Here is an 18711-nt window from a genome sequence, read left to right on the forward strand (position 1 = left end):
TTGGCCTGGCTAGTCAGAACCTGTCTCATATAAAGGGCAGTAAATACAGCAAGGCAAAGCTCCCCCCTCCACCCCCAAATCCTGGCACTGAAGCCTTCCCCCGCCCCAGTTTCCTCCAGTTCACACAAATTTCCATCTCTACCCCTTCAACCAAATGAAATGCAAAGCTCCGGGAAGGGAAGAGCCGTCACCACCCTCCGCGCAGCCCGGCGCAGGGTGTCCCACGGAGGTGACAAGCAGCTCGCGGAGCACAGGGGCGGCCGAACGAGCTCCCTCTTCCTCCACACCAAGGACTTGGCGCATACTTCAGCTGCCGGCCGCCCCAAAGCCACACGCTCCACGTGCAAAGCCTTCCCGAAGCCCGCTTCAGACGGCCACCACATGAAAAACGTTTGAAGCGCTCCTCTCCCCACAGAGAGCCTGGACTCCACGGGACCCGAAGTCCCTCCATCACCCAGCCGGAAGGGGCCCTGGTCCCTTGCAGCCACAGTCTATAGGACCTTTAGGACTGAATTAAACTCAGCAATTCGTGTTCAGAAAGGCCAAGCACAAAAAAAAAAAAAAAACACCCAAAACAAGGAGGGTGGGCCATGGCGTTAGCAGGCGGAGCGCGAGGGGTGCAGCACCAGTCTCCGAAGCCTTTTGGCCACCCTTTCCCGTGGTATTTTTGCAGGGACCTTATTTTTGCCCCCTGTGCTTGGCGCAGTGCTGGGATGGAGGCCGATTGCCAGCTTGACTCCCTCCACGGGTGCACGTGTACGTGTTTCGTGGTCCACCCGGTCGCAGGCGCTCCCGCCTTCCCCCTCCAGCCTGGCCCTTTAAGTAACTTGAGCCTCCGGGCTGGAAATCTCAGTCTCTAACTCAAAAGAGGAGGGAAGGCTGCTGCTTTTCCATTCATCGCCTTCTGGGTCATTTCTTTTAGGAGCAACAACTTCTTCCGCTTTCCCTTCTGATGGGGAGGGGGTGGGTAGGGGGGAAACGATGGTTTGCTAAGGGACAGAGCTACTTTCTGAGCAGCCCCCTCCCACACCGAGGCAGATCCAGCCGGCCGCGCTGCTGCATTTTCTCCACCCAGAAACGCTCCTAGCAGCTCTTTTTTGCAACTTTCCCCCTTACCAATCTTTGGCATAAATCAGCCAATTCCCCAACTTTCTGTGGCTGCAGGGGGCTGGTGCAAAGGATTAATTATTTGCTTTTCCCGGGGTGCGTAATGCAGGCACAGGGAGAAGGTCGGGCTCAGTCACCTGACGCTGCAAATCTTGCCCACTTTTTTGCATAGTCCCTCTCCCACCCGCTTCCGTCCCCATCTCCCGCTCTCTGCCCAGCTCCCAGATCCCACCATGAACCTGCAGGCGGTTTCGGGATACATTTGCCTGCTTTGCTTTTCCTTCGGGAGCACGGCGCAAGGTAAGAGTCTTTGCACTTTGGTCCCGGCAGCGGCCCGGGCTGCGGAGCGTGGCCGGCTGCCCCGGGACGCCCGCGGGATGCTCATCCCCTGCACGAGCAGCTCACAGGCTGCTCCGCAAGGGAAGCGCAGGGAAACAAGGCTGGGGAAACGCTCTGGCTTCTGGGCAGCAGGGAAGAGTTATTGCCGCGGCTGCTACGGCCGTCCCGTCCACGCTTCTCCCGAGCTGAAGGACGAGTCGGGGTAATTGCGTTTTCAGGACCATGCAAATCCTCTCGGGGGTGGGGGGAGGTGAGCAAAGCTGGGGCTTTCGTAGCGTAGGAATAACTCCAAATTACAGAGGAAAACCCAAGGGAGCCTCCTGGATTTTCATTTATTCCTGACTGCATCATACGTGGATTTTTTCCCTTCCTGGAGAACGTGATAATTTTTCAGAGGGATTTTAAAGCCTAGTGTGTCAGTTATCCTAAAAGTAGCTGCACTCTAAACCATTTCAAAAACCCAGAAAGTGCATCAGATCGGGAGGAGTATTTCACGTGACTTCAGAAAACAGCAAACTCCCCAAGCCATTTTGCATATGAACAAGGCAAGTCACTGCAAATAATTCTAGGCAAGTAAGAGTGAAGCAAAGAGGGATTTTGATATAAAGCTGCCCGAGTGACTTCATTTAGCCATATCACAAGGCCAGCGATTTAATTAAGGGTGAGCAGTTCCGATAGAGCTGCTCTTCAAGTGGGGGAGGAAAACAAGAGGGAAAAGGTACGACCTGAATAGGACCTCTCATTTCTCTTAGCTAAAAACACTAGTGTTGTCCCTGTTGAAGCAGAACACTGAAAGACCCTTCAAAACAACTTTCCCAGCCGTAGGCATGCTCAGGAGACTGTGCTTCAGCATTGAAACGTATTTCACTGGCACTTTCAAGAAGTCCCCAAGCGGGGCACCCACTCTGAACATCCTTTCTAAGGCAAGCCTGGAAACTTACCCAGGAGTCAACTGCCACCCTGCAAACACCCAACTATCCCCTAGCCTGCATATGTTAGAGGTGGGTGTTGTCTGGAAGAAGTATTTGTCCACTGTAACCTGCCAGAGGAGCACAACTGTTCCCAACATGAGTAAAATCAAAACCAAACTGCAGGCACAAATATTTTTCCAGGAAAAATCTTCTCATAGCCTTTAAAGTCAGTTCTACCCAGGGCTTGGTGAAAAAATGGTGCTTTCAGATGGCAAAACAATGCAGTTTGCAAGTATTTCTGGAAGCCCGAGTCCTCTCTAGCGTGGGAGCACGCCCGCTGCAGCAAGCAGGGGGACGGAGAACCACGGACATACTCAAGGACCTTCAGCGCTTGCCTCTTTCTCTAGGGAATCTGCAGCCACTTTCGTTCCAGCCCGGGATCCTGTATCAATACCACTACACCCTGGATGTCCAGCTGGATTATGTGTCCCAGCTGTCCCTGCAGGGAAGCTGGCTGAAGGCTGAAGCTTTGGTTCAGGTGCACCGACTCTGGAGGCATCAAGCAGGGGAAGAGCTTCTCCAGGTGCAGGTATGCAAGGTTGCTGAAGGGTTATTCGTGTTTCTCATAGCAGACCTTGTTTTTTTTTTTTTTTTTTTTTTTTTTTTAAAGTGAATGGTAAATCCATTGCAGCTTGATACTCCTCGTATGAGGAGTGGGGGTTTTATTGCCTTAGCCCCTTCCATTTTGAACCCAAGTGATATGAACAATGACCTCAGCGACAAAGAGCATTGCCTGCAGGTTAAATGCACAGAGGCTATGGGGAACCTGGGAGCAGATGTCTTGTCATTGCTTTCTTCTCTCTTCCACCACCATAGATCCAAGACCTAAAAGCCCAGCATGCACCAGAGCATAAGACGAGTCACAATGGTGCTGGAGACCCATTTGTGGAGATTGCACTGAGCCAGGAGACCCAAGCCGAGCTTCAGCAGCCGGTTTTCATCTCCTGGAACAGTGGGAAGGTGAGCTGGAAGCATCCTGCACCCACCTGTGTCCCCCATGAACTAATCAGAGTGGCAAATACAAGAACTCATGGTCTCCCACAGAGCCTGGTGTGCCTCCAGATGCTCCAAGCTGGGACAGTGCTTCAGACTCAGAAGCAGCTCCAACACGCCTTTTTTAGCAATGCCTAGGCCTTTCTTGGCCTTGGGAGCTCCTTTCTGACCTTCATCTCTCCTAAGGTTTGGGAAAAATCAGGAAAGCTTTGCTGAAAAGAATAGAGTTGCCAGCAGAAATCCACAAAGTCAAGGCTGGGCTATTCAGGGATGTAGTCTTTCTTGTAAAATCTCCAGGTATCCGCAGGGTATCTGGAATCACTTAAGTTGCAGGGGAAGACCCCTTCGAGCAGAGAAAGCCTGCTGGGCATCAACAGGGCTGCCCCACAGCCAGTCACCAGTTTTATCCTTCTAGGTCAAAGCCTTCTACGGAAACGAAGCAGAAAGTCCCCTGATCTCTAATCTGAAACGAGGCCTCATCAGTCTGCTCCAGGTCCAGCCCCATCCTGGCACAGCAGTGGAGGTAGGTGCCGAGCTGGGGTTAGTTCAGCAGGCAAATCTTGCAGGAAAGACGGGCCCGGAAACCTTGCCGCTGCAGTAAAACCAGCCCTGAAGCAGAGCCAGCCCAAGCTTCTCAGCAGAGAGGTAAAATTGAGGATAAACACAGCTGGGTTTGCTGCTCCGCTTGCCCCTGGGGTGTGAGCGAGGATGACTGTTGGAAAGGACGCACCAGGGCAGGGGGTGCTGTGCAAACACCCTCACTGCTCCTGCCAGACAGCGTTTATGAGTGAGGGAAATCCCTCACTTGAGGGCTGAGCTATTCAGAAGTGAATTTTGAGCAAAACTAAACACTCGCGGGACTGTAGGCTCAGAAGTCCAGGCACAAAGGTGCTGCTGCTGCTAGCCTGAAAACGCAAAGAGGGTAACGTCCTTCCCAAATGGATTTTAAGATATCAAACACCCTGTTGGGGCATTACTTGATTTACAGATGCAATCTGATGCTGTGGCCATGTTAGCAGCTCTGCACAGATAACTGGACACGGGCTTCAAACTTCATGGCCTTGGGACCAAGTCTGCAAAATACAGCCCCGTTCCTAGCTTCTGGATGATTTTTGTATTCATTGGGTTTGTCTTTTACTGTGTCTGCTGTCTACACAGATCATCATCTTCAGGCTTTCACAAGGTGTGATGACAGCTGACTGCCATTCACCACTATTTCTTACATTTAATTGTGTTTCAGGAGGATGTTTCCGGGAGCTGCCAAGTCACATACGCCGTTTCCAACGATTCAGCCATAAAGACAAAAGATCTCCTTAGGTGCACAACGCCGCAATTTGGATTTGCCTCCGTAAACAAAGCAAGTCCATTGCTCTCGTGGTGGGGGCAGGTCTCAACTCGTGACTCTGTCAAATATACTGTGGTCTTCCTCAAATCTTACTACAGGTGGTCTTTGACTCCCCAGCCTGAGTGACCCACTTATAGCTGGGAGCAGCCTTCTGCACCAGTCTGCAATGGGTCTTCAGACCAGCTGCCTTTCAGCTCCCTCCCCCTATGCAGGCCCAGGTGCTCTGATAACATCCCCTGGAGTTATCAGCCCTCTCCACATCAGGGCTGTAAGATGAAGCAGAGGCAAGGGGTGAAGTCCAGCATGTGCATCGTTTCTTTTAGAAGGAATAAAAAAAGAAGCAGAGAGCTTCCCCAAGGTCACTGCACAGCATAGCAAAGAAGCCGGGCATTTTTGGCATAAGTTCACCGGTGATTATTTTTGCTTAGCTTTCTCTTTTGCTTGGAGAAAGTCCTTGCAAACGTTCATCAGGACAAGGCAGGTTTCTTTCAGGGTGCTACCTCCTCCCACACAAGACACTTGTGTTGGGGCACCTACATCGCTAGTGCTGTCAAATGGACCCAAAGGAAGGGCAATGCCTTGCGAGGAACTTATTTCCAGTTTGCGCAGCCTCCGGCCACCACTCACGCCAAGCAAGGGGCATCCCCTCCCTTCGGGCAGGCCCTCCTGGCTCTGCTTCCCCTGTTGTCTCCTGTAGCTGAGCTGGCGACGCGATGAAGTAAGTGTAATAAAAGAGAGCATCCACACGGTGTCACCAGTCTTCCTCCACATGTCAGCCAGGGCACCAGAGCATCTGTGCAGTGGTCCTCACCAGGGCTACCGTCTCCCAGGCCTGCAAAGAGACTGGGTCCTTCCCGATTTTCCCTTCTTACCCTCGAAGATCAAGAGGGAGACAGGAAGTGAAAGAGGTTGAAGGGGTTTTTTTTTCCTTTTTTAAGATTTTTGGAGTCCAGTGGCAACCCACCAGCAAAAGTCTCTACTTGGTGAAAGACAGCCTCATCCGATCAGTGCTCGCAGAGGAAAGCCACGTGGTGTCTCTGAGCCTGAGGTCCACCACTGGTATCAAAATCAATTCAAGGTGAGCAATGGCTCTGTGCAGCTGCCTAAATTGGCCAGCCTAGCACAGGATGACCTTCCATCTGTTGAAGTTGGAAGCTGTTCATTGCTTTCATGCCAGCTCAGTTAGCATAGCCTGATGCAGGCAGCGAGGAGATGCAGTGGTCCAACAGCTGGGAGCACAGACATCAGCTTAGTGGCAGGACACATTTCAGTGCTTTCCCCCCCACAGCTGGCTGTTTCCCCACCTCCTGGCCCATGGGATCCATCCCTTGAACCATAAGTTTCGTCTGGAGAGAGGAGCTGCCAGGGGATGTGCTACTCATGGGAGCATGCCAGCACAGTGGGGATTGAGAGAGGCCCAGAGGCCCTTGGGGTAGAGATTAGAGGCCCACAGCTTTGGTTGAGTGAGCAGTCATCAGCCTGGGGTGAAAAAGGGCAGCAGGACACCTCTGCAAATCTGTCTCTGAGAGCTTCCCCTTCTCTTCCTGTGTGCCTCAGCCTCTCCAAAAATATCTCATCTCCCTCTCTATCCCTTCCTTCTCCAAACCTGCACAAACCCAACCAGCCTCAGAGCAAAGGAGGGTGCAAACGATGTTCCCATTTTCTTTTTCTCCCCTCCACAGGCAACAGCTCGAGCTAGTGTCTTCTTCGATGCCTGGCCCAGCAGAGGTGCCCGGACAAGGCCTTGAGGAAGCGCTGGCTAGCACAGAGCAAGAGCGTCAGCCCCTGGGCATGGCCTGCCTGCACTACCAGAGGGTCTGCACCCACTGCCCTTCGGTCAGTGCCACCAGACGCCCCCAAAACACACCTCATGTGCTCCTCTCCCAGCTGGGCACCCACACGCACATGGCACAGGCAGGAGATGGCTTCCAGGCTAGCTTCTTGCCTAGACTAGAAGGGAGAGCATCCCACCCATCTTAAGCCTGACCTGTTATTTCTCTCCTAAACAGCTGTGTCTAATGTTGTTACAAGCTGTGGAAAGGAGAGCTCTCTCCCCTCAGACATAGCTGTGTTTCTGTGATGGGAGAAGCAACCAGCTGCATGGCTGGCATGTCTAGTCAGGGTTAAACTCATCATAGGTCTGAGATTAGGAAATATGCCCACCACTCACCCACCCTGCAGGTCAGGTTGGCAAGGACAAACAAGGGGTTGTTTCTGCCTCCAAGCATTCTCCTTAGGAAATCTGGAATTGCAGTGCTTTACACACACTGGTGGTGCCCTCAGTTTCAAATCTGTAATATGCTTTTCAGCTCCTGTACAGCAAGACTTCAGTGGTGGGAGAGTGCAGCAGATGTTCTGTGGCCCCCTCCGTTTGCAGGCAATTGCATGGCCTGAATTCAGTGTCCCTATGGCTCCCTCCACTCCTAAGTATTTCCTTATTGTGATGTTGTCCCCTGTTTCAGGATCCTGGGAAACGAGGCTAAATTGCACGTGATGCCAGTAACAGAACAAACCTTACCCTTGCAGCTCAGAACCTATCTGAAGACTTTTGACAGCCAGAAAGTCAAAATGGACATCGCTGAGGTGTCAACAACATGGCAGTTCCAGAGGTTCGTCCAGATGCTGCACAGAGCAAAGAAGAGAGATATCCTGCAGCTGCTGAGGAAAGCTCCAGAGGAGATGGTGTAAGACCTCCAGTATCTATCTTGCCCCAAGTGGCTCTCTATAACAATAAACGGCATGCAGGACCCTGGGATGTAGGGTCACTTCTGGACATGCTGGTCCATAAACCATACCTAGCCCAGGCAGCTGGGCAGGAGTTTTCCCAGCTTATCCTCAGTGGTGCAAATAGACTCCTTTTCCCTCAGTGCCTGTTCTTTACAACCACCGTACAGCCTGTTTTCACCGAGCAGCAGGCTTTGGAGCAGAGCAACGGCTCCAGCAAGGCTTTGGGAAATACTGGCAGAGGCTTGGCCTTTGCAAGACATACAGCCCTGACCCTGTCATCCGTCCCCTGCCAGGGCCAGGCTCCTGGCTGCAGCAAAATGCTAGATGCAACCGAGTTCAGAGCAGAGTTCACAGTTGTAATACGCACAGATAATGCCAGCTCAGTGGCCAGTGCCAATGAGCTCGTCTTTGAGGAAAGTCATCTGCAAAAGTCCCAACCTGTTAGATTTTTTAAATCTGGGAATTGAAACTTCAGGGTGTTTTTCAGTAGGGAAAAGCAAATGAAACTGGGATTATCTGTAGCAGCTTTAGAATGGTTGGGAGTCACATTCAGCCCCAGTGGCAGTGCATGCAATCCCAGCACCCCTCAGAGGACTCAGCCTTTGCTCCTTGCCTTGGCCTGGAGAGGAGGAGCCAAGGTCCTCTGCCAGGGCCAAGGTCACAGATCCCAGCAGCGTCGCACCGGGCACCTCATTTCTCCTCCGCCTCAGACTCCTCTGATGACCGCTTCCCCTCTCATTCCAGCCCCTTCTTCGTCGAGGCAGCGGTGGCCGCCCAGTCAGCAGCATCCTTGGCAGCTCTCTCCGACTTCCTGGATTTCGGCAAGGCTCCCAAGTCCCTGCTGGAGAAGTTTCTCTATGCAGCAGCTTTCTCTCCCCGGCCTTCTAGAGAGCTTCTCAGCCTGGTGTTAGTAAGTAGAGGCATTTCTCTCTCCCCCTTAGGGTCCCGGATGCTGAATGGTTTTAACTGGACACCAGCGATGGGAGTAAATGCATTCAGCAGAAAGTCCTTTATGTCAGTTTATTACAGATAATAAAAGCTTAATTACCTACTGTGAAAGCTGGCATTTATCTGATTAGACCATGCATTGCCCCCTTCAAGGCTGGTAAGAGTTAGTCTTTCACTTTTTTAGTAAACACTTTGAGATAATAGCTAAGGCATACCCCTTCTGTCTCTTTTTTGCCATTTTCCTTGTTTTTCTTAACCCACTTCTCCTCCTCTCAGGACAAGCTCCAAGGGAAGCGGCTGGCACCAGAGATCTGGGAGACGGGGATAGTTGTCATAGGCTCTCTCGTCAGCAAGTTGTGCCAGCAGAAGCTGTGTGGATCACAGGTGGGTTCCCTGACAAACCTCCACGCTTGGTTTTTTCAGCCTTGCCATCCTTGCCCTTCCTCTGCAACTGCCTGAAACATATTCCACACATCATCCTCATCCTCTCCCTCTCCCCTCCTGCAAAAACCAAACCAGGAGGTGGAGCGTGGAGTGGAAACCATCCTGCAGGGACTAGGAGGCGCCAAGGAGGAGTCCGAGCTGGTTATCTACCTGGTGTCCCTGAGGAACGCTTTGCTGCCCGAAACCATCCCCACCCTCCTGCGTTATGCCGAGGAAGGCCCTGCTGCGGTTGCGGCTGCAGCAGTCGCTGCTCTGCAGAGGTTTCCCACGCGGCACATCTCCAGCAAGGTACGAAACGAAGCTTCCCAGTTGAAGCCGAGACACTAGGGCTGGGGATGCAAAGCAGAGCCCGAAAGCCTTGACCACCACTGTTTACACATCAGTGGGCATGACACCAGTTTTAATTGCATTCGCACAGCAGGTGAAGAGAGCAATGAGGAGGATTTTCCATGAGAAGAGGAAGAGCTATGAAAAAACATGTCGCCTGGCTGCTGCGGAAATCCTCTTAGACAACGAGCCTTTGCCCATGGATGTCATCAACATCCTCCTGGCCACTAAAGAGCTGGAAACAGAAACAGCAACGTTTCTGCAGCTGAAGGTCCAGAACAGTTTGCATGCTGACCACCACCCAGCAAGGTGGGTCAGGAAAGGAAAGTTGTAGATCAGCTGGGGAGGAAAAAAAAACTGCATCGTTTTTTTTCTCCTCTTCTACACTCCAGCTGTGGCTTTGAACTGCATGCCCCTCATAGCTGGGTCAACATCTGAGCATGTGCTATCAGGGCTGCAACAGTGCCAGGGCTGCTTAGTAATTCCCAGCTGTGGGAGGAAGAAAACCACAGGGCTGCTATAGGCAGGTGTTGCCAAGCGAGCCCAAACCCAGCATCCCTCCTCACCCAGTCCCACGGCACAGCAGCACCAGGGCTCGTTGCTTCAGCAGGAGCCCAGCAGCAGAGTCCTTGGAGGCCAAAGCTCTGGCTTACAGGACAGCGCACAATTTGTAACTGCCTTAATCTTTCTGTGTGCACAAAACAAACCAAGCACAAAAGTTTCCAAGCTAGGCAGAAGCTGCACAAAAACATTTGAATGGTTTATTCTGATAAACCAGAGGAGAGGGAAATTCCAGCGTGGTCCTAGTCTGCTCATTTCCTTTTTGCTCATGTTTGTCTGGGCAGTCAGAATTTCAAAGAAACATCTGTAGAAGTCAAGCCAGTTATACATATTCACATCTAGTGGGATTTACTAGACTTCCACCCTGTAGGCATTCACATAGTTGCTCTGAATGCTACTTTGAGGATCATTGCCTTGTAAAACAGAAACAAACAGTGCTCTATAAATTAGCGTGCCCTGTGACATGCTTGCTCCAGCTGAGCGGCATAAAAAGCTGGGGGAGTTGCTTATTTTTCCTGCAGTTTTTAAATTCGTGTTTCCTTCTTTTCTTTGTCCAGCTTTCTTTTTCAGCTATTGATTTGGCTTATCTTGAATTCTGACTGAGACTTCCCCTTCCTTCCTTTCCAGTCCTCATATCCCTTTTCCCTTTTGTTTCCAGGGGGGTAGTGAAGGATGTCATGAGAGACCCACGGATAAATAACTACAACTACTTCTCGAGAGCTGGTGCCTCCTCTGCCTTCTCAGGACCCCTGACAGGTGACGCTATGGTCGACGCTGTTCCCCTTCCCCCTCAAAGGGCTAAAGGAGGGGGCCCAGTGGGTGCCTCTGGTTTATAAAAATTCCCCAAAACTTAGTCCGAGATTTATGAGCGTCTCCCACAAGCATCTTCTGAAGCCCAAGAGCAGGTATCACCCCTATACGTTCCTATCCGGTTGCCTTCTGTGCAGGGCTCGGGCCCTTGCCCTGCTCTCATACATATAGGCCTTCCTCCAGCTTCTTTGCAACCACCTGCTTTCCAAAGAACATGAGCTGGGCCACATACTTTTCCCAAATGCTGCTCATTTAGGGGAGGAATTTCATCTGAAGGTGAAACCAGTGGTAGAGCGTGGGAGGGAGTTTCTGTGCTTTTCCTGATAAGTCAGTTCTTTAGGTATTTTTAATAAGCGATTCAAAGAGGAAAATCCTTGGGCTGAGATAAAAATCATCAGACCTCAGAGACACTGTGGTTAATGCCTGCTAGATATCTGCTTAGATCACCTGTCAGCTCTCACTTCTAATCCTCTTCAAGTCATCTTCCTCTAGCTTTGTATTTGTAAAACTCTGTTGGGGGGGGCGGGGAAACATGAAGGCAAAGCAACCAACACCCCTAAGAAAAGTAGGGCCATGCTAAATCCTCTGAGCATTGTAAGAATAGAAGAAGATGGTACAGAGAAACTTTTCCCTCTGAATATTTTAGCTTTGTCAGACATTCAATCACTAATGTATTCAGCCACCTCGACCACAAACCCAGGAGCTCTACAGGACTAGCAACACAACTTCTTAAGTAGGCTTAAAAATTACCAAGGAGCTCTCAGGACTCTGTTTTCAGGCATCCTCAGTGACCTCCCACTTTCCACAGTAAACCTGGAGAAGCTCTTCATAGAAACCTCACCTAGTCTGCCAAGCTCAGGCTCCATTGCACCAGGGGAAACACACTTGTCAGCCAGGTTGCCCATGGTCACACTGGCATCTGCAGCTCTCTGCCAGTGCCTCCCCCAGCTGCTGGTGGGCTCTTTATTATCTAGTCAGTGTTGATCCCCTGCAGCTGCTAGCAGAGCAGTTGTGATTCATTCACAAAAAGCAGTGTGTCACATCCTGCTGCGGTGCAGGCCCATTCACAGGCACCTCTCTGTCTTCCAGTCACCCAGGACCTGCTTTCCACCTTTGGGCTGGAGCTGCTATTTACAGAGGGTGGATTCCTGAGAAAGAGCCTCTCCGACTTCTCGCTGCTCAGCCGTGGCCATCAGCTTCACGTGGCTCAGGTGTGCTCCCTGGAGAGTGGCCAGGTGCCAGCCACGCAAAGCAGTTCAACAAGCGTGGTATCTCAAGTAGTACTGACTCTCTAGCTTTGCTCTGTGCAGCTTACATGGCTCCATCTCTATGTTTTAGGTCACTATTGAAGCACAAGGGATGGAGTCTATGCTGGGAGAAAGCACCCTAGAAGGAGAAGAGGAGCCAGAGCTCATGGCTGGGATGTCTGCCACTTTCTTCGACGTTCAGTTGCGGCCGATTGTGTTCTTCCAGGGATATACGGACTTAATGGCCAAGGTCCTGTTAAGCAGCGGAGAACCCACAAGTGTGGTCAGAGGGAATCTCCTGCTGATGGACCATCGCCAGGTAACAGAGGGAGGGGTGACCTGTCTCCACCCCCACTGGCTGCTAGTCTGGGCTATGGACGCCAAGGCATAGTGAGTCCCGATACCTGAAGTGCACTAGGTCATGCCATGTTATTCACTACGGACCCAAACCTAAGAGTGAGATGGCACTACCAAAGGCCTTTAAGGGTTGGTAAAGCAGCCGGATGGCTGTGCTCTGCCATGGGACACACATGGCTCTAGTTCCTGTCATGCAAACCCAGCCAGGAGGATTAGCCTACACATTTCCAGGAGCCTCGCATCATTGCCTGTATCAGCATCTCAGCCAAGAGCTGTGCGTCCGGCCTCAGAGCAAGTGCTGCCTTTTCTATCTCACAGGTCATTCCACTACAGTCTGGTCTACAAGTGGTGGTCAAACTCCAGGGTGGGCTTGGGCTTGACATCTCAGCCAACATGGATGTGAGCATATGGGAGCAGGAACTGAAAACCAGCATCAGCACAAGGTCAGTGGAGGGGGAAAGGTTTGGCTCTGGGAACGCAGGCTACCCCGGAGGGTCTTAACACTCAGCACAAGGGTTGCCCCATCTTAGACTGCTTTGCAACAGTCTCCATGCCCTTCTCCCACTGTGTCCAACCATGCCTCTGCTAAGGGAGAGTGGAGATGGGGGGTAGGGAGCTGGTGGGCAATGGTTACACACTTTCTTTCACCAGGGGGACTTAAAATAGAGGCGATCACGGGCTTGCAGAGCGCCAGTGCAGGGTGTCCAGGTACAGCACCGTGCCCGGCGCCTGGACCTGCGCTCTTTGCTCTTGCAGAGGAAGTTTAGCCATCGATTTCCAGGCAGAACTAGATGCCCCTTCCTTCCAAGCCACCGTGAGAAGCCAGACTGAGATGGAGACCTCAATCCACTTTGACACGGTCCTGCAGTTTTCTGCGAGCCCTGTGCTCATGTGTCTGCAGCTGAGAGAGGACCAGGTCCCATACAGGTAAGCTCTGGAGCTGTGGTCGAGGACGTGGTCGGGGATTCAGGCCCAAGGAGCAGGAATGAGGCCTCTCTGCTCAGTGGGTCTGCACTGGTGTCACCCTCATGACACAATCCAGGAGGCAGCATTGCTCCTCGCTGAGCTGAGACCGTACCTGGCCTCGGCTCCAAGCATGGGAGCAGCAGGAGCAGCAGCTCCAGCAGCACTCGGTTAAAGACAGGGAGGCAGAGCTACCCAGGAGAGAGGAGATTTTAAAAGCTCATTTTCCTCTTCCCAGGGATGAGCTGATTGCTTAGTACCCTGCTTCTTGGAGGGAAGGATAACAGCGTCCATGCCCATAATTTATTTTAAGCAAGTGCAAGTTAGTCCTCTGCCTGGGTACCTGAGGGGAAGGCTAACAGAAGCCTCAGACAGCCCCAGGCAAAGAGCTGAACTAAGGAATGTCAAGATTAACTAAATCCTCTCCCCAGAAAACCACTAGGCTATTTTCCGCTGTTAAGGTAATAAACTGCTCTATGCAGGAACCGTTTATCCTTCTGTTAATAATAATCCCCTGACCCCAGACATAACAGCACCGATTTCTTACACTCTTCTGGACCTTCTGTCTTTTAGGGGGGGCCAATACAATATATCAGTCTCAGACAGCCTTTACTGCAGGTGTCCAAGACACAAAGATCAAGTAACGAGCACTGTACCCACCCCCAGAAAAGCTTAGGGAAGGACATCCACTAACAAAGCAGAGTAAGGAGGATTTCCCTTGTGAGGGGCTGAAACTTTTCAGGGTTTATGAGTTTCCCCACAGATCAAATCATACCATAAGAGCTTTCCCAATTTCTGCCTTGTTCCGTGGATACCTCAAACACACAGATGCTGCTCCTTCTCCCATACTCTTCTCAAATAAGAGCTTCTCCATTTCAACACATGGCTAGAAGGGAGACGGCACCCAAAACAACACTCTTGTTTTCTCACCACCAAAAGGACAATGTGGTTCCACCTATTGTGGAAACCCCATAGGACTCAACCACCTTACAAATAAAACCAGCGGTGACATTTCCCTTTCTGCCGCTCTGACAAAAGACCTAGGCCTTCTCAGGGAGAGGAGGGAATTAACGTTTGCACCTTTGTCGAGCAGGGTGGGCCAAAACCGGGAGGGAGACCAGGGAAGCACTCCGCAAGTTCATGGTGAGGTGGGTGGAAGCACCATGCCCGGACTATCAGGTCTTCAGGAAATATAAAGGCCCAAGTGTGAATATGCTGGTGTGGGAGACGGATGAGGTCCGCTAGCACAGCCTCCTGACCCATCTGCTCTGCCCCACAGAGAGATCTTCACAGTTTCCAAATCTGCTGGGAGCCAAAGCAGCACTGTGCGAAAAGGCCGGCAGGGCACCAGGGCCGGGCGGGAGTTTGCCTTGCATGGGGCCAACTCCAGGATGTGCAGCCTCCTGCTGACAGCAGAAGAATAGGAGAATCGGCATGTTTCGGGCCTGGGTTACTGCTCCCCTCCCACCACGCGCCCCAGTTCCTCAACGTGAGCTGCCAAGGGCCCTGCTGCGCTCCTACGCAACCGTCTTCCACTGACAATAATAAAAAAAAAAAGAAAAGGAAAATGATGAAATCAGGGCATAAGAAGAGTCCAGGAGAGGAACTGCTACAGAACAGCAAGAAGCAATCCCTCCCGTCCTGCGCCAGGGCTCGGGGATCTAGGCCTGTCCTGCAGCCCCGCAGGTTTGTCAGCCTGAACTCTTCCTCTTCATGGAGAAGGGCAGTCTGGAGGTGTAAATGGTCTTCAGTGAGCCTTGAAAAAACCAGCCTTCTTTTGCAAATGAATGAGTTTCAGATAGCCTGAGAGAGGGTTCTGCAAGACGACACCGGAAACACTGCCTTGTTTTCTCCGCACTTATCAAAGCAGTCAGGAGGGAGCACCTCTGCAGCTGGCAGGGAGCAGGTTCCCCAGAGAGAAAGTGAATGCCCCGTCCTTTAATGCCTGGTTTTGTGGCTGCCAGAGAGTCCAGGGAGGAAGAAATTTTCATTTCTGGGGGAGGTGCAGTGTTGTTTTTTTTTTTTTTTAGTACAACCACAGAGACATTCACCCCAGAATAATCCTCAGAGAGAGAGAGAGAGAGAGCGAGCAGCACGACAAAATGCTGCATAACCTGTTGGTGTATGTTCTTTCCAGCATAATTGAAGGCGTTTGCATCTATTTGCAGAAGAAGGCAACTCAGCTCCGTCACAGCTTGTCGCCATCGTCTTATCCCTGTGGGCAATTTGAACTCTGTTGCCAGGGATATGGCTGATGTCACATCAGGCAGCAAAGATGAGACAAGGAAAGGAACAGCTTATACTTCAGAGAGGTCAGAGTCGCACTTGGTGCAAGGAAAAGGAGCGAGGCAGCTTAGGAAAAGTTGGACAAAAAGGACTGCAAACTAAAGCACAGTTAAAACAGAGCAGAGGAAACTCTAACCTATGGCAAGAGTCCCTCCTTAAGAGCACGGACCAGCAATCTCAAGCCTCATCTTAAAACAGCCTGAACCTTAGCGAGCGCGAAAAGATGCTGAAGACCCACTGGCTGCCAGTGAAAAGTGGAAGGAGACAGGGAGTCTGGAGCAGGAACTGGCTCAAGGAAAAGGGAAGAGACACTGGTGGGCCCAAGGCATTAGACCATCTCAGCACACCTCTGCATACCCCCTCGTGATGCTGATCCGCAGAGATTGCTTCCCGTTCTGGTGTTCACACTTGCATTTTTTCCCCACACGTTTTCTCCCCCTCCAAGAAAGGCTACAAGGACCAGCCAAGGTCATGAAAGACACCTTGCAGTGAAAAACTGCAAGAGCACAAGCATTTCAGTCTGCAAAGACCGGACTTAAAGAGTGCCGTGATTATCAGGACTGCCAGCATGGGGTGAAGACGCTGGAAGTAGAGAGGTTACTATTCCAACAGGGGTAGCACACAGAGCTGGATCTGAAGTCAGCAATGCTCAGTCGAGGAACAAGACGATTTCAAACCACCGCCCCAGGCTGCCAAGAGGTTTGGAAAACTCTCCATCCCTTGGGTATTTTTTCTATGAGTTGTTGTTAGTTCAGTCCCTGTTATCAGGGCCAAACACGGGTATCGGTTGCCGTGGAGAGCAAAGCACCACGTTTGACTGATGCGGTCCTCTCTGGGTTTGAGAATCCGTCACAGCAAGTTTGGCCAAGGTAGTACAAGACCATTACTTCAGGTAATCATCCTTCAGTGTGGACATTAGTCAACCAGAACTGGAAAAGCTAAGCTGAGGGGGGGCCACACCTCCACCCTGTCCCTTTCTGCTCTCTATGGAAGCCAGCAGATGTTAGTAGTATATATATTTTGCTTATGCGTACAGATTCAAAATTCATATATGGAGGGATGGCTTCTGTCTAGAGCCTCTTCTTTTTGATCCAAAGTTTACATATTAAAGGAGAAGCCTCTGGTCTCTCTTATCGCCTGAACAGCAGTTCCTCTTCTCTTTCAAATGAGGCAGTAGATGAAGATAAGATCACCTCATCCCTCCATGCAGAAGGCAGCGTTCCAGCAACAAAGAGATACAGCAGCTTCCCTTTTCTGCTTATATTTGGGCACTTTTGGTGACAACTCATGAAAGTTACAATTAACTTCAAGTAAATATTGTTCTGCTGTTTTGAATTCTCCTCTCAAGCCTGACTTTTATCTGCCAGAAAAGCTGAACATCCCTTCAGCACCGGAGGGAGGCTTACAAGGCAAAGCTATATTTCTTCACCCCTTTCTGATAACAGCGCCTTTGAAACACTTGTACTTTTTTTTGTATTAGAAAATACACTTTTTAGGAAGATGAGGGACATTGAACATTGTCAAAATTGTGAACCTGACGTAAATGCAGCACGGGGGTCTCCTGGTTTTTGGAGAAGAAACGTGGCTGCTTTTTCATCTGCAGACACTAATTCTGAGTGCAGTGATTACGTACAGAAATAAATGAGATGCTTTTTTCTCTGTTCGTTAGCTTTTCCGGACCAACAACCGGGAAGGAGAGGAAGGCAGAGAGCAGCTCCTGCAACACAGGCATTTCCAACAGGAAGAGCATGGCCACAGCCAGCTTTATTTAATGCTGCTCCCCAGGAGCCCGATTTCTAGGTCCATACTTAGGGCCCTGCAGAGACCTGTGGCTAAACGCCCCACCGGGGCTACCAGCCACGAGCAGCTCGCCCCCAAAACCTGGAGAGCGCCGGCAGGGACAACCTGCCACCCCATGAGCAGGTTCCCGTGGGGCTGCCGACCCTAGCGCGTCCACTCCTTCCAATTGCTGCGAGGGTACTGGAGACCATCCAAGGCATTGCTTAAAAGAAGCAGGGCTTCCCCTGCACCAAGGCTTTGCTGATTACGGGGCGATCTCGCCCAGAGCGGGCCTCAAGGACAACAAGTAATTGCGCGGGGACTTGCCCTCGGGTCTGAACAGGAGGATCCCTGCGTGACCGCAGGAGGAGCAGCCCCTATCTCCCTTGTTGTATTTCTCACACAGCTCTGCCAGCAGCCTGGGGAGGACTGTTTGACCTGAAACTTCCCAGAGTGAGGTGCAAAACAGCCTCAGCACCTTGCTCCTCGGCCAAAGCCGAGAGAAAGGGGCGGGGGGGGGGGTTGCCAGCAGCCCATCTGCTGTTTTGGACCATTTCCAGAAATCTCTTCCCTGCCTCGATTTCCTTTGCCTCTCTCTAGTGGATAAGGAGATTTATAGAGGCAGATTTGTCATTCAGCTGGGGTTTGCATTTCACAGTCTAAATCAGAAAACCCTTTAGGTTAACCCTTGGGATGGGGGAGAGTAACACTGCCGAGCGGTGAGCTACTATAGCAGAGAGCAGACTGCTCGCTACCCGCAGCAATCACATGGTTTAAACGATCTGGGCAGCCAAAAAATGGTTCCTCAAAAACACGGCCAACAAATCCCAGGTAACAAGGACAAGGTACTCATTTCACCCGCCCTTTTCCCTGTGATTGCTGCCAGAGGCAGTGCAGCTGCAGGCGTTAACCGCGGCATCCTCCGCGCTGATTTGGCATCATCGCTGGGGCCCAAACACCGATGGTTGGATGTTCAAACAGCAACAAACAACGAAGAGGCGTAAGCACTTCTCCAATATTGCCGGTGTCTTTGGCAATGCCATGAGGCCCTCTTAGAAGGCTCTTTTCAGCCCCAAACCCTGGCTCTGACTGCATTGCACACCCGGAGCTGGAGCACCAAGCTGCCTCCTTCGAGCAGAGCAGTGAGGGGCGCTGATTCTGGCCTCTTGGAAGAAGCAGTCATTAAAATGACTTACCGGGACCACGACAGTGGGATGGTAGCTTTGTTTTTTAAATCAAAAGGCAAAGACACAGTCTGGCATTTCCAAATAACCCCCTTGGGCAGACTAGCAGAGGTTTTCCTCCTGCCAGGTTCAGGCCCGAAAAGCGTCTATTTGCTTTTCACTGTGGCCTGGGACAGGCTGTAATGACAGAGCTGCCAGTCTCCCATAAAGGCACGGAAACACCCTGAGAAAGGGCAAGGCAAGGAAAAGGAAACTCCGGAGAGTGCATGATAAAGCACGGAGACAGTGCGTCCTCTCCCCTTACCCAAATGCCACCTTCCCCG

General features: G+C 51.4%; 1 protein-coding gene across 2 annotated transcripts; it reads left to right on the top strand.

Moving 5' to 3' along the window:
• The first annotated feature begins 846 nt into the window (after window positions 1-846).
• Window positions 847-17089, top strand: LOC104144510 (microsomal triglyceride transfer protein). 2 transcript variants are annotated; one of them, XM_009675602.2, is made up of 18 exons: window positions 847-1407; window positions 2765-2946; window positions 3234-3377; window positions 3826-3933; window positions 4651-4767; window positions 5694-5833; window positions 6438-6591; window positions 7282-7439; window positions 8227-8392; window positions 8707-8814; window positions 8950-9162; window positions 9293-9510; window positions 10421-10518; window positions 11662-11783; window positions 11911-12138; window positions 12495-12619; window positions 12933-13103; window positions 14419-17089. In XM_009675602.2, the coding sequence occupies exons 1-18, from the start codon at window positions 1341-1343 to the stop codon at window positions 14561-14563; spliced, it is 2664 nt and encodes an 887-aa protein (XP_009673897.2). In that variant the 5' UTR covers window positions 847-1340; the 3' UTR covers window positions 14564-17089. The 2 variants fall into 2 exon arrangements, with proteins under 2 accessions (XP_009673897.2, XP_009673904.2); XM_009675609.2 differs by having other exon boundaries at window positions 9296-9510.
• The last annotated feature ends 1622 nt before the right edge of the window (window positions 17090-18711 follow it).

Source organism: Struthio camelus, chromosome 7 (assembly GCF_040807025.1).
Source record: "Struthio camelus isolate bStrCam1 chromosome 7, bStrCam1.hap1, whole genome shotgun sequence".
Taxonomy (NCBI): Eukaryota; Metazoa; Chordata; class Aves; order Struthioniformes; family Struthionidae; genus Struthio; species Struthio camelus.